Source organism: Charadrius vociferus, unplaced genomic scaffold (genome assembly GCF_000708025.1).
Source record: "Charadrius vociferus isolate BGI_N301 unplaced genomic scaffold, ASM70802v2 scaffold368, whole genome shotgun sequence".
Taxonomy (NCBI): domain Eukaryota; kingdom Metazoa; phylum Chordata; class Aves; order Charadriiformes; family Charadriidae; genus Charadrius; species Charadrius vociferus.
Genome location: NW_009649714.1, coordinates 352097 through 367968, shown reverse-complemented (window position 1 = coordinate 367968; position 15872 = coordinate 352097). Strand labels below are relative to the sequence as shown.

The window sequence follows — 15872 nt, the reverse complement described above, 5'->3', positions numbered from 1 at the left end:
CTGTTCATAGCTGTAAGGTCACTTGACAGGAGATCTGCTTAGTACACTGGTGAGTTTGTGACCGTCAAGCTTAGATACCATTAGCAGCCAGCACTCACGCAACACTTCATTCTAAATTCTTTCTTCACAAGCTCCAAATATGGATGCACTTTTCTCATTCCCTGGAGTGCAGTCTCTTTAGCGTGGTGATGATGGTTCTCAAAGAGGTTATTTTCTTCCTACAGTGAGGATGGGATCCTCAAAGCGTCTGTGAGGAAATGCCATTTCACCATCCTCTTCCATCTTGGTCAGTTGTGGTAGAAGCTTCCCCATTGGATTGGGAAGCCCTATCACCTGGCCTGAAGGCTCAAGATCTGTTCATGCGTAGAGAGGTCAGTATCTCAACGTCCTGGAATTCCAAGCTCTATGAAAGATGTCTCAACATTTTTGTGCCATAGCTAGACTCATAGTGTGCCAGTGACAAGAGCCAGCTTTACGACCTTGCTAGTCACTTAGCAAAGAAGATGCTGGAAGATCCCGTTGACAAGCGGTTGGTCTTTGACACGTGTATGTTTGGAATGAGGTACCTCCGTAGCGTGTAATTTTGTAGTGGTCACATCTGCCTTGTGAGTTGGTGTTCGGCACAGTCAGCACACCTGTACAGATAGGGCAGATGTATCTATACAGATAGAGAGCAGACTTGGCTTGGCTTTGAAGTCTTTCATTACTATTTTCAGAGATTTGAAAAGTGCTCCAAGAGAAGATCTTCAGAGAGAATCTAGCAGGAGGTATCTGTTCTTCTTTGCTAGCGTTAGCTATGCCTTACTGGGTCAGATGGTTTCCTTATTCTTCTGTCTTCCCTCTAAACCATTGCTACCCAGGATTCTTCAGAAAGTGAAGTTACATGAGAAATACCTAATACTGCTCTCCTCTGACCTGATTCAGACAAGTTTTATTTAGGACCTTCTGATCCTGAGAATCTTCTTTCTTCACCTGTGAATTGCAGGGTATGTTCATGGAGCGCTTAGGCTGGCGTAATGTCTTCAGGTTCTTTAGATTCCCTGCAAAGAACAGGCTCAAGAGATCAAGGGACGCTTGCATTTTGTGTCTGGTTTTTTTTTTGTTTGGAGGTTTTTGTGGGGTTGTGGGGGGTTTTCTGTGAGTAACACAGAGCTGTAGATGATCAGAGGGACTGTGGTCATTCACTGTGTGTACTGTGGAGGTAAAGCAAGCTGCAGTCTTGGTTGGTTGGGGTGCACAGCATCTGGACAGTATGTTTTTAAGAACTCCAGCTGCAGTGTGTATAGCTTTGCTTTTGTTTATGGAAGTTGGGGTGACACACAGTATTTTGACAATCTACAATCTTGTAGAAGAGGACTTACATACTTTGAAAATCACCTTTGAAGAGTATATTTTTTACATGTGTAATTTTAGCTTAGGTGTTACGGTTCTTCAGGAGTTAATTACATCTTTTACTGGAGATTTGCAATGTTTTGCAGAACTGTTGTGCTTTAATGTAGCAGTGCAGTCTAGGTGACTTTGTGTGCTTCTACTTAATGTACTACATACTTTAGTAGTATGTAGCAGCAGAAGGTATTTTAGTATGTGATCCACATGTGTTCATGACACACGTTTTGGCTCTAACTTCTTGATAATCAAAGAAAGCCATTGTTACAAATACGTATCAAGTATTTTTATGGCCAGTGTTTGTAGCTTAGGTAGTTGGGTTTTGCCTTACGTGGTCATTTGCCAGTCCTTCTACTGTGCTCTGTAATGCTGTTTGTGATTTCGCTCTTAAAAGGACTAAATTAGCAATAAATTTTAGCAGCCTTTGCAGACTGCAGAGAAGAATGTGGGTAAAGGATCAGGGAAATAAGGCAATTAAGGACTTGCTGGCTGTCCAGAACATAGGACTTTGGTGATTAGTTTTCGTGGGTACTTTTTGCATCTGAACGTGAGATGCTTTTGTCCTGATCATAAACCCACTAGTAATTCATTTCATATTGCAGCATCTAAAAACAGTTTGTTGCCCAGTGCTCCCAGCATAGTCATGCAGTTTGAAATTACTTTGAACAACGTATTAAATCAGAGTTGCCAGATACCAAGATTTGATCTGAAAAGGGCTTTCTGGATGTTGTACGGTTATGTGGATTAGAGTACAGTCTTCAGCAAACTAAGAGTCTAGTGTGAGAGCTGGAGCTACCGTGGGATCACTGACTCTTCAGCTCCCAGCTTTTTACAGGTTACCTCTAGTCCTATATTTCTTTGCTACCGCTCAAAAACAGGCGGCCCAGCAGAAACACTGAGTGACATCAAAAGATTTAAGGTTTTTTCCCAGGCCTCAAGGAGGTGTTACCATCTGCAAAATATAGCCAGTCTGGCTACAGGGGGAATACTTGGAAAGCATTTCAATAATCTGCTTCAGAGCTCTTTTCAGAGAATTTGCCAGTACGATGAAAAAATGTGGAAAACATTGATTTAAGACTGAAGTTCACTTTCAAGAAACTTGATACATGTATGAAGTCCATAGAGGTGAACTTATTTAGTGTTTGGGGCAAGTATTGGGAGAAAACTTAAAAATGACCTAATAGAAATTTTTAGATTATGAAAAGGAGTGGTGAAATGTCAAGGGAGGGTTCCTTATGTATGAAATCGTTCAGCTATCTGGTGCAATTCAAAACTGCATGTGTATCTCAGTATGTGAAGGATGTATGCAGCCATGTAACACAGAGTAATGACTTCAAAATACAAGTGTGTTAAATTTTAAGCAGCAAGTTGTTTAAGAAACAGAAAGAGAATGTTTTTGAACAAGACTTTTGTTGGTAAGTTCTGTATGTGAATATATACTTGTATCTTTCTTTCATAGTGTTTAATATTCAGTGGTTTATTTGGCATTTTTTGTCTGTTTTTTCCTCTTTCAGGTAGTAAGTTTTCTTCACACAGTCTTGCTGTGTGACAAGCTGGATTTTCGGACGGCTCTGGTAGTGTGTCCGTTGAACACTGCCTTGAACTGGTTGAATGAGTTTGAAAAATGGCAAGAAGGCTTAGAAGATGACGAAAAACTAGAGGTATAAGGCTTAAAAAGACTTCTTAACAATGAAATAACTGAACAGTTTACATAATTGGGAAGCTCCACCACTCAAAGTATAGGCTAAGGCATGCAGTTTAAATATGTGAAAAATCTACTCGCATTAATACACCTTGGGTATTTAAAAGTTACACCGGTATTTCGGTATTTTAAATTCAGGCATATTTTTCCCCCTTTGAAAGGTCTGTGAACTAGCAACTGTGAAACGCCCTCAAGAGAGAAGCTATATGCTCCAGCGTTGGCAAGATGAAGGAGGTGTGATGATAATAGGCTATGAGATGTACCGTAATCTTGCACAAGGCAGGAATGTGAAGAGTAGAAAACTTAAAGAAATATTTAATAAAGCTTTAGTTGATCCAGGTAAGTGAAAATTAATACAAGTACACATAATATATGTTGTACTTAGTGGTTTATGTATTATGAGCTAAGTAATCTTGCAAATGGAATCTGTTGGGCAAATAATTTTAAACAATAATTTTAGTAAGATTTATCACATTTTCTTTGGCTTTTTCTGTTAGGTTGTTCAGAAACTATCCCATCTGCTTTTGTAAATAGACTTCTGTAACAGTCTTTTCTATTAGATCGAATACAGAAGTGACTGCAGGAATATATACCTGAAACTTTTCCTAATAGGTATCTTCTCTGCTAGCATTGCTTTCTTTGCAAGGTGATTTGAAGTGACTGTTGGGAACTTAAAGTTATTTTAATCTGCTAATTTGTTATAACCACAAGCTGAGTTATCCTTGATAGAAATCTACTGTGAAGGGAGGAAATACACATGAAAAATAGTAGAGAATGTACCTGAGAAGTGTGAACAAACAAGTGTTAATTAAGTGCTAATAAACTGATTGCAGATAAAGCCCTTAAATAATTCATTTTTTCAGTCTCAGAAACGGATGTCTGGTTTAAGCTCAGCTGAACTCAGCAAATTTATGTAAGCACTTGAAGATATTCCAAGTTGATACAACCAATCTATCAGGTGGTCACCAAAAAGAACCAAAAATTTTAGGATTAGCAAGTTTCACCAAAATAGCAAAATTTTCCAACAAATTCTGAACTGACAGCTGATATCTGAAAACAACTCATGGTTTTGCAGTATGTTTTGAAGATTGTTTTTAAAAGGTAACTTTGATATTTCTTTTCGAATTGAGAATGCTGAAAGAGTAGGTAGGGTAAATGGTTTCTTTGATTCTGGAGGTAGGTTTTCTTGGGCTTAATTATTTGGCTGGACTTTAGGTTTCTTGACAGAGTGTTGTTGATTTTTGTTTGTTGGGGTTTTTTTTCCCCCTTTCTGATTGATTGGTCTGGTTGATAATTGTACTTGGTGAGCTTGGTTTTGTGCAGTTTCAAATAATAGTAGGGCTGTGAATTTTCTTCTGACAGACAAAGGGATTCTTCTAATGGGAATAAATAACTTTGTGAATACTGGCATTGGCCAGTTGGAATTGGCATCTCCAGCTCTGCAGAAGGCTTGTTGGAGCAGCTAAAACATTAATTAATTTTCTGCCAGTTTGACTCACTAAATCACATAATTGCTGTGGAGTCAGGGAAACTCCAGTACAGTAGCTTACGAACTATTTTTGTGATCATGTTAAACCCACAAGTGTTATTTAAACAATGAAGAAAACACACTTCTTGCCAGTGGGTTTTCTGACTACTTCTATTAATGCTGCAGTTACTAAAAACAAGTTAAAAAAAAGGGAGGGGTGGGGAACCCCGCGCTGCTGCTCTTATTCTGTATGTGGTTTGTTCAGGATACTGCATGTGTTGAGAATGTTGCCAGGGAAGTCACAGCTAGAGAAGGAAAGGTGTGAACTGCTGTCTTGAAGGTAGTGGTGACGGGACAGCAGCCTCACAGAACAGTAGCTTTGTATTCAGTTGGTCATGTTCTGGTGCAATAATGAAATAAAATTTTATACACACTTACAGGGATTTATTTTTATGTTGTTTTTTTTTCCTTGTGGAAAGTGTAAGGGAGGCTAAACATAAGGGTTGTTACCTTGTGTCTTTATAGTAATATTATCCCTTCCTTCCTGGGTTTGTATTTGTGTAACTTCAAAAATAATGGACTTTGGAGTGAGGTGGCATGTTGGGCGTGCAATTTTATGGAGGAGACACATCACTTGTGTCATGTTCCCTGTCCCATCTCTTGTTTTTCACATTCTGCTTATAGGTGTGGTTGCATTCTACTTCCACACCTCTTTAGACAGCTTAGGACAACATAATAGAGCGGTGTTTGTGATTAGGTCATTGACTGTGGTAGATTTAATCGAGTTCAGAAACTGCAGCAGATTGAGCCTCGTAGGTTTTGAGTAGCTTCATATGAACGTGGAACTCCCTGTTTTATTCTCTTCTTGGTCTAGTTGGTTGGTAGGATGGAATCAGACCGTTAGGAAAACTAGCCTTGAAATAACTCCATAATTATTTTTATGTTGCTTCATCTCTATTTTAACAAAAAGGCAGAAGTCTTCATCTGTTGTTATCCATTAGTTCTTGGAGACATTTGGATCGGCTGAATTGATGAGAAGTATCTTGCAACGACCATGATTTGTTTCTTGCTGTCTTTGTGAATCACAGCATCGGCAATATAGCATGCTGCCACTAAATCAGTTATGAAGCTATGTGCTGGCTTACTGCTGTGACTGTAAATAGGAAAACCTTTGCCTCTGGGAGCATTTTTAATTTAAAAAGTTGCAAATTTGGTATTTGAGCGATAATTTAATGATATGTGTCTGGTTACAATGAATACTGCTGGGGTAGATGTATTCTGTAGTAGAAGCGTGTATTGCACTGTATACTACAGAAGAGGGAACCGGGGGGGGAAGGTTTAGCCAAAGTTTATGGGTGGAGAAGTAGTGTGGGAAGTGATTTCACTAATTAACTAGCTCTGCTATGTAAAATAATAGCAGGATTATATACGGATGCAGAGCAACAAATGGTTTCCCATAATGCTTTGTGCAATTGATGAAATGCTGTTTGGGTTATGGATAGCTGTTGTGCTTTGCTTGCAGCATTTCAGTAACTTTGTATTTTTTTACTTATTGTTACTAATAAAAATTCCATTACTGTTTAACTTGGAAACTGCTCTTTAATTGGCGGTTGTATGAAGCAGACCTAAGTTCTTGTCGACTTCGGAGAACAACTGTGTGAATATCTATATATCTATCGCTGAGTATGTTTTATGTATCTCAATATATTAACGTGCAAGTACAGCAAGAAGGATAAGAAGATGAAGACGATGATCTTTGAGGAAAGATTGAAGGAGTAAGGCTTTTTAGCCTAGAAAAAAGACAATTAAACTGACAAATTTCCACCGTGTAAGAACTGATTACTGAAAGGACTCTTATCAGTTGTTTTTTACATCAGTTGGGAGAAAGGAAAGGGCAGAATTTATTCTGATTTGTAGCAGAGATCATTTAAATTCGGTATTATTGCACAGTGTTTTAGAAAAGGAGAGAGGTCATGGAGTTTCCTACTTTGATCAGGGAGGATATGTGCCTTTCTCATAACTGTTATCTCAGATGAAGAAAATGGATTAAATGATCCCTTGAGGTCCCTTTAAGTTTTACATTCCTTTGTAATATTTTGAGAAATGTTCTGCCCGTAATGAATTACATTCGTGTTTTTTAAGAACAAGGAAAAACCCCACAAGTTTATGAAAATCCCTGCCACTGAACTGTAGCCAAGATGTTAGTTCAAGATACGAATGCTCTGTGCCTGCCAAACAAACCACGAATGATTTTACTAAGATAGTTTTTTTCCTTTTTTTCCTATCATTCACTTATTCTAAACAACAGCTTTTGAGGTGGGTTTTGTTTTTGTTTTTTTTTTTAACTAACCACTTCATGTTAACGAGTCACAGTCTGTATTGAAACTGATTTCTGGAGTATTTGCACAATTTTGATTGCTATCTGTCATTAAGACTTCATTATCCTCCTTCTCTAATGTAGTGCACGGACAGCTTGCTTTCAAGATCCTTGCTCTTCAGGAAATACTAGCGAGAGGACTAGAGAAAGGATCTGTCACCATTAGGAGATGTTTGCCTAAAATTAAAGGAAGGCTTTGTGTGTAGCCACTCAGTGTTTTGCATGCTGTCAAAACTGGGGAAGGTACAAAAGTCGTCAGATAATATGGAGAAATGTTTCTGTGGCAGGTGTGAAAATTCAGAAATAAGTAGGCTTGGACAAGTCTAAGTGTGTTTGGAATTCATACGAGGATTTTCATAACTGTCTTGTAGACTTGGTTAAATTGACTTTTTTTCTGCTTGGAAAAAATATTTTCTTGATTCCTTTTCTGTTAGCATGTGAGATTCAGGTCACTTTTTGACACTTCAAGATACGAATGGCATGATTAAAATGACACTGACATTAAATCACGCAGGTGGTCAGATGTGTAGTTGATTCTCTGTTGTTGATCACTGTCTTAATTTTCTTCTTGACAAGGCAGCTTAAATTTAGTCTGAGAAAAACTGTTCGCAGTAAGTTATAAAAGATGAGATTGTCCCTGCTGATAAGTACTCCTTTGCCATCTCAAATACCGGCTTTGTAGAGGTGAATAGATGAACCCAGCTGATGGCTTTGTGTAGCATTTTTCAAAGGAGCATAAACTTGACTTTGGCTGACGACCTGGTTGATAGTTCTGGAACTGAGGTCAGGTTTGGATCTGGTAAAACATTCATTCTAAGTTACTAGTTGGATCCTAGAGTATCTTCTACTTATTTCAAGGAAGGCGCTTTCAGAGATTGCTCCAAATCTGAAAACCATTTGGGTGTGTAAGTTTGTTCTGCCAAGTTTGATATTATTTATTTTAAACCCCAAATTGTAACACTTAGTAATTCTATTAGAGTTGCTTTGCATACTGTGGAAATGTATTGTGGTGTGGTTTTGATATTCCTTGAGCAACTCACCTAAAATAGCAGTCTAGAGTCCTCGGTTTTATCATCTGGAAGAAAGCTGAGGATATTTATGTAATGACTTTCAGCTACAAGGTGGCAATTTGCTTGTCTGTAATTCAAATCAGATTTGATTGTGTCTTATCTTAGATAAGACTTGTGATTGCACTGTTTACCTCTGTTGACACTGACCTGTTGCCTTAATGAGAAATTACTGGTTATCTGATTTTTGGTTTTCTTTGGAATTGACCGCGCACCAGTAGATGGCAGACTAAGCTGGATTTAGGGAACAGGTTTATGAAGTTTTGACAGGGTGAATGGGTACGTAGACATGGACACACGACCTACATGGATAGATAATTTTTATAGGAATATATATTGCAAAGCTGTATTTAATGCTTCCCATGAAGACTTTACAAGCAACAGCCTGTAGTTTACCAGAATGGCTACTGGGAATGCTTGTGCAAATCTGAGTGAGAACCTTAATGGTGCTAAAAAAACACCACCACAGAACACGTGCGCGCGCACACAAACACAAAATTTAAAAATACCTTAATAACATCAGTAGAAATTTTGGATTCTTTAGGCTGCCAGTTTCTTTGTGGTTATAAAAGATGGAAAAGATCTAATGTTCTTTCTTTCTAGGCCCCGACTTTGTTGTTTGTGATGAAGGGCACATACTGAAAAACGAAGCGTCTGCGGTTTCTAAGGCCATGAATTCTATTCGATCTAGGAGAAGAATAATCCTTACAGGAACACCACTGCAAAATAATCTTATAGAATGTGAGTAGTTCTCTGGGTTAAGAATTGTTTATTTCCTTGAATATATTTTTTACCTTTCAGCAATATACAGATTTAGTTTGATTAGAAGAGAAGAATGTGATATGGTGAGGCTGTTTGCTAGGTTTCTATATCTAAAATAACCCTAACAATCTGGTTTTGCGTTTTGCATTTTAAATCATTGTCTCAAGATGTGGCTCCGCGATGGTTTAAGCCAGATTAAAATGAAGCTGTGGGGAATCTGGCCTCTCCTCCATCCCTTCCCCTTGGCGTGGCCTTGCGTACCTCTGATTCCTCAGGGAGCCTGCATGAGGAGTATCAGAAAATGAACAGTGCAGAAGCGAATAGCGTTCTGACAGTTTAGTTCCTTGACCAGGCTAACCAAAGAATCAGATGAGTCTCAGCATGTCAAAAGGGGAAGGGAGAGAATGTTCAGAGGGCAAACGGGTGAACCTGGTCTTGCAGCAGCATCAATTTAAATTGCTTTAAACCATTGTAGAGCAGTGTTCTTAGTGAACTTACTGAACAGTGATTTATGTCGATGTCTTGGGAATTTCATTCTAAACTAGCTTGTAATATTTGCTCCTGTTTGTTAATATGCTGTAATGTTTTTTTCTGTTGATATGTATGCTTTTGAATCTATTTAAAAACCTCTGCAAATATGATTTTGTTATGTGATTGCTTTGGTGTACAGCAGCTTTCAGACTTTGGGTAAAAAACACAATGAGGTAGTTTTAAATCTGACATTAAATTTAGACGTTACGTCTGTGCCTAGAGTATGGGTCAATTTAAGATTCTTTTTCTCAAAAAATGTGGGGTGGTTTTGGATTTTTTTGCTCAACAGAAAGTTCATAGTTTTAGATATGACACATTTATTTTCTGTTAGAATTAATCCCAGTACTGTACTTTCCATTTTGAATAACTCAAGTCTGATCTTTTTGTCCTAGATCACTGCATGGTTAACTTTATTAAGGAGAATTTGCTTGGTTCAATTAAGGAATTCCGAAATCGATTTATAAATCCTATTCAGAACGGTCAGTGTGCAGACTCTACTCTGGTAGATGTCAGAGTAATGAAGAAGCGTGCACATATTCTCTATGAGATGTTAGCTGGATGCGTTCAGGTAAGAACAGTTTTACTCCAACAAATTATTTGTATTAGCTGCAGGGAGGGGAAGGAATTATTTCACCTTGTTGCGATAAAAGCAGTCAAAGGCCTGTAAATTTGCTATTTGACAGGTCCATTGAATCCAGCTATTACTTTCTGACTTAAATATTTTCACTAATCTCTTGGTGTGGTTTAACCCCAGCTGGCAACTAAGCACCACACAGCCACTCATTCCCTCTTCTGCCCCAGCAGGATGGAGGGAAGAGAATTGGAAAGGTAAACGTGAGAAAACTCGTGGATTGATATAAGAACAGTTTAATAATTGGAATATAATAATGATGATGATGATGATAAGGAAAATAACAAAGAGAAATAAAACCCAAGAAAGACAAGTGATGAAATGAAAACAATTGCTCACCACCAGGTCAGCTGTCCCGGCTGTGTCCCCTCCCAACTCCATGTCCCCTCAGCCTACTCGCTGGTGGGGCGGTGTGAGGAGCAGAAGAGGCCCTGACTCTGTGTGAGCATTGCTCAGTGATAAGGAAAACACCCCTGTGTTATCAAGACTGTTTCCAGCACAAATCCAGAACATAGCCCCGAACCAGCTACTGTGGAGAAAACTAACTCTACTCCAGCCAAAGCCAGCGCATCTCTGCATTATTCATTGTGACTAGAAAAACTTACAAAAATATCGTAGCTTTTATCTGAGTGCCAGTGTGTCCTAAGCAGGACATACACATATATTAGGGAATACAGCTGTTTTCCTGCTAGGAGACTAGGAAATTACATGGTAGAGTAGGACATCAGTTGCTTTGAAATATTTGCTTTTAATTCCGTATGCACATGTAAAGAATACACATTTTCAAAACTGCCTTAAAAACTCCACTGAAAGTTGGTGGTCCATAGTTGTCACTTGGTTCTGAATTCCTCTTTTTTCTGATTTGTGAGAATCAGAACAATGAGGAAGAGGAGAAAAGGAAGGTTAATCACATCCAAAAGGGTGAAGAACTTGTTACGGTAAAGACCTTAGATGAAAAAAACAAAACAAAACTGCTTAGATTTCCATAGCGAGGGCTGGATTCCTTGTTCTTTAGTTAACCTGCTGTGGTATTGCACCTAGTGTGCTGTCAGAAGGATGTTACTGCTCTTCTGCTCTGTAAAACCCGGGCACCGGCAGCCTGATGGAAGGTGTGACACTGTGTAGGCACTGAGTGCCTCTTCCAGGTTGTGCGGTTGTTGGTGGTTGATTAAATAGTCCAAGTGGGCACGAGCTGGATGAAACGGTCATAGTGGGATAGTCCCACAAGCAGATAACGTTTTTCTCCTTGAAAGAAATAAAGGGGCATTTTTTTAAAATGCATAAATAATTTATCTCTATTCAACTAGTGAAGCACCATCACTGCCTCAGTGTGTGTGTAAGGCTGGTAAAGGACCTCCTATCATAAAGTTATGATCTTGGAAATATGAATAGTAGTGAAAGGATAGCGTACATAATTCTGTGCATCTATACAGCAGTACAGGAACACAAACTGAAAGACAGAACAGGCACATAAATAGCAAGTGAATGTGCCATGCCTGAGATGCTGGGCCGCCCGTCTTTGTGCAGCATGGGATGGAGCCCAGATGAATTTTCTCGCAGCGCCCTGCAGAGAGCAGATCCTGGCCGTAGAGAGCAGCTCTCCTTTTTGGTCATTCCAGCTACTACGTGATTTCCTTAGAAGAAAACAACTCCGTTCCTAAAGGATGTTCTCACTAGATAATGGCAAAGGTGGGGTAATCGGTGGTACCGAGCAGGAGCTGCCTGCAGGCTCCTCCGGTGCTGGGAGCTGGCTGAGGTTATCCTGCAGGCAGGGAGTTTGTGCAGCACAGTGCAGGCACGGTAGCTCTGATGAAGGGCACTTAACTCCTAAACATGCAACGGTCTCTCGGACAGGATCAATGCGCCATTCACCATTTAGGTGGAGAGAAGTAGACTAGCGTAAGAATCAAAAAAAGGAAAAGGGAAGTAAATTTTGCATTGCCCCAAGCAAGTATTCAGGAACTATGTACTCTAAAACAGCAAACGGTTAACCTGAGTGTGAGTTCATCTGTGATACAAACATTGTTTTTAGCTGCTTGACTTACCCATGCTTTCACAAAAAAAGGGTTTAATTTTTTAAAAAAACCCACAAAAGTAGTTACCAGAGCAGCTACTGAAGTTGCAGTCAACTTTGCAAGGACTTGGAACAGGGACATGGGGTTAACAGGTCATATACTTTTGACTAAACAACCGCATTTACGAGGTAAGATGGGCTTTTGCAGACAGTGCCTGTAATTGGATTGTATTTAGTGGGCTGTGTTTTTCCCTTTGTGGTTGGAAAGCATCTGAATCCTTGTAATTTATGCATGGTGCTTTGTCGTTTAAGATGCCAGAAGTTCTTAAGCTCTCAGTAGTCGTCTTCATGTTTATATGACTAAAGTACTGCTTGTAAAATTACAGAGGAAAGATTACACGGCATTAACGAAGTTCCTCCCACCAAAATATGAGTATGTTCTAGAAGTTCGAATGACACCTATTCAGTGCAAGCTCTACCAATACTACTTGGATCATTTGACAGGTATGTGCCTACAGTTCTCTCAGGTAACAAGACTGATGGTCATTTAATAAGGGGCTTTTTGCCATACTTGGTAGATTCGGGGGGGGGGGGTTATATGTATTATTGGCTCTACGGATCTATTCTTGGTAGATTCGGGGGGGGGGGGTTATATGTATTATTGGCTCTACGGATCTATTTTTCTGCTTCCTGTAAGATTTACCTTAGCTCTGAAACTTGAATTATAGCAAAACATTTGGTTACGTGTAAAAATATTCTTTTAAGGAGTAGTAGTATTTGCACCTCTTAACAGTAGTCCACCTTCAGGTTTTGGTTCAGCTCCTCTTCCTTTTCTGATCATAAAACATAATTGATTTAATGTCTCACTCGTCCAAGAAACAAGATACTGACTATAAGACTGGAGGGAGAGAATGCAAAATTGAGATGTACTGGTGTAAGTGCACTGCCAAGCCTTACAGTTTCCTTTTGCCGTTCCACTAGCTGAAGCCCTTACTTGTCAAATACTGGTTCTTTTATGGAACTCTCTCTTCTTTTGTTCTCAAAACCCTCAAGTCTGGTTTTCACAATGACTGTGCTTTCCGTCAGCTTTCAGTGGGGTCTTGACTGGTCTGTCTTGGGGACTTGCATCTTCCTAATAAAATGTAAATTTGTTTAATTGAAAACGCATATCAGGAAAAAACCAACAAACCTCAAAATACGTTACTTTGGGCTGGTGTGCTGTTTGCTTATATTAGAGATAAGCCACTGCAGCTTGTAATTTTAGTATATCAAGATGCTGGGATATCAACACTTCTAATGGATACACACGTACATAGCACTTGCACTACTAGTGTGGTAATCTCAAGTAATTCTCAGTGAGGTTTTCTGCACCGCTGTGCTTCATGCAGCCACATTCCTCACCAGAAGTTTTTGGGTTCTGCAGCAATTCTGTTTTTTTTTAAAATACTGTTTATAATAATTGACTTAATGATCAGGGTTCAGTTCCGTAATCAAGAATGTTTAAGGCACTGCCGATAGGATTTTGTCTAAAGCTTGAAGTGTGTATTCAGTTTTTGCAGTGATAACAAAATGTACTACAGTCTGTTGTGCCACTCTGTTATATTGTTTTTGCCCTTGCTAAGCCATCGCTCTAAAAATGCCTTTTTGTTGCTGGTGGATATTTTTTTAAAATATATTTTTCTATTCTGGTTACTCTCCCAAGTTTAATTACAGGAAAAATAATTGTATCTCAAATTAAGCTGTGATTTATAGCAGTATGAAATTCACTGTGTTGTCTTAATGACTTTAGATTCTAGGTAGTGCAGTTTGCAATCTCCTAGATAAACTGCCAGCTAGACTTCGTTTCCACGCTTCTGTTGCCTATTGCCTCGATTTGGTTAAGTTATGGAAGGAAAACGTTTTGAAGGACCAGTGAAAGTAATTTCACTTCTACTGATACCTCTAGAAATAACTGGATGCCTAAATGCCAACTGCTTCCTTTGCCCCTTTACTCTAAAGAATAAAAACTTTGCGTTTTATTTTAAAAAATACAAAATAACCAAACCCAAACCAAACACCCCCCCCCTTGTCTTGCATTAATAGTACTTCAAAACATTATATAAACAAGCCCAAACCTTCATGTGTAGTGCTGATTCCTAATTAGTTCTGTACTGCAGTCTGTTTTGTGTTGGCTCTTCTTTATAGAAGTGTTCTGAAAAGCAGGTTATTTGTGTTCGGTTTATTTCTGCATCATGCTAAATGCCTTCCAAAAGCTGGCAGCTTAAAAATGATAAGCATTAGCTATTTAGTGTACAGGCGTGCATCTAAATGATTTAGGTTAAATCTTTGTAGCTCTTCATAGGAACTTTTCAATCCCAGCTGTTAGGGTAGTTTGGTAGGTTATCTTTGGCCTATTTCCAGCACGAAGTGGGACTGGTTTTGTCATTTCAGACTCTGCCGACGCTGGCTTTGTTGGTCTGCCGTGCTTTTAGATGGCAGCGTAGATCTTTTACAGATCACGGATTAGCGTAAGGAACTCGTGCTGTGTGTTCACAACGCTCTTCTCTGGCTCTTTACGGAAGTCTTTCCATACAGTGACTTTCAATACTTCGTTGTTTAACACAGCGGGCAGCAGATAAGAGGAATTAGCCCCTGGTCCTGTGTCTGTTGAATAAAGGGAAAGTTTTTCTCTGGCAGAAAGTCTTATTACAGTGAGCTTTGAATTTGCTACATTGTTGGAGCCATTGATTTATTAAGAGGTTGTATGTCTAACTAACTTTAAGAAAATGCACTTCCTGACAGGTGGTTTAATTAATCTGCCTGGACTTTAAGGGCTCAACAAAATGATTTGAGTTTAGCCAAGTTTGCATTTGTCAAAAGGGGTTGTAGTGTTTCATGACTTACCAGCCCTTTGTGGGCTGCTTGAACTCCCTGAAGTAGTAGAGGGCGTTATCTGCTTTTTCTGTCTTCCTCTTGAGTTAGTGTCCTGCCGGCTTGGTCAGCTCCGTCAGCGCCAGAGACGATACGACAAAGAAGGGAAACGAGGAAGGAAAGACAAGTGGCCCTTTTAGAGGGGAAAGAGCTGTCAAAGCTAACCGTGGCTCATCTTCAGAGCAAGTCGCGGTGCTGGTTGCTGATGCCCTCATTAATTCTTTGCATTACTTTGTATTTCAAAAGAAGACAACGTGCTTTCTGATTTTCATTAAATAAAAAAGGGAGTCTTGCTACTGAAGATAAATATAGAAGGCGAATTGCTGCACTCGTCTGCAAATTTTTAAAATTACATTTTTCTGTGCACTGTAACAGGCATAAACTAAAATACACATTTTACGTGCCATTTTACCAAGTGTTCCCTTGATTTAATGAAAATGATACAGGTTTTCTTTCACTTCTGTAACACAGAAAATTAAAGTCTGTAGGACTTGTTAACTTGAAACTTGTTAACAGCAAGCTTCTTGGTGATGTTACCTCTGGTTTAGGGAAGTCAAACCTAAGAATTTCTGTCATCCTTAGAATGCCATTTCCCAAAGTCATAAGAGGGCACAAATGGAAAGATACTCAAAGCTGTTGAATGGTTAAAACATAGCAAGAAGTCGGTTTGTTAAAATATTTATACTCCATAGACATTTATGGGGATTGTCTCGTGCATCGAGCAAATGCAGCGAATAAGCTTTGTGCCTGTTTTGGCATAGACATTTAGTGATTGGGATGCAATAAATACTATTTTCTTGCAGGTATACATACTTAAATTATGCATATAATAAATAGGAAAAACAATCTGTTTCAAGAACCTAATGTGCTGCTTAATGAGAAATTGAGACTACGAAAAAGAAATCTATCTCTCTGAACATTGTACTGCTTTGCACCAATTTGTGCTTGGACAACGCAAAAACAGGCTGGGCTTTTTTTAGATTCTTTATTGTAACAGAATACTGCAGCATTACAAGTCTTTAAT

The 15872-nt window shown here is 39.0% G+C and overlaps 1 protein-coding gene across 1 annotated transcript in view; it reads left to right on the top strand.

The window, feature by feature from the left end:
* The window catches only part of ATRX (alpha thalassemia/mental retardation syndrome X-linked), a 66723-nt gene that overhangs the window by 32080 nt on the left and 18771 nt on the right, over positions 1–15872 (top strand). Inside the window, 5 exon segments of the mRNA XM_009890713.1 lie at positions 2901–3047; positions 3250–3427; positions 8604–8741; positions 9686–9861; positions 12325–12442. Of these exon segments, the coding sequence (XP_009889015.1) occupies positions 2901–3047; positions 3250–3427; positions 8604–8741; positions 9686–9861; positions 12325–12442 (757 nt within the window).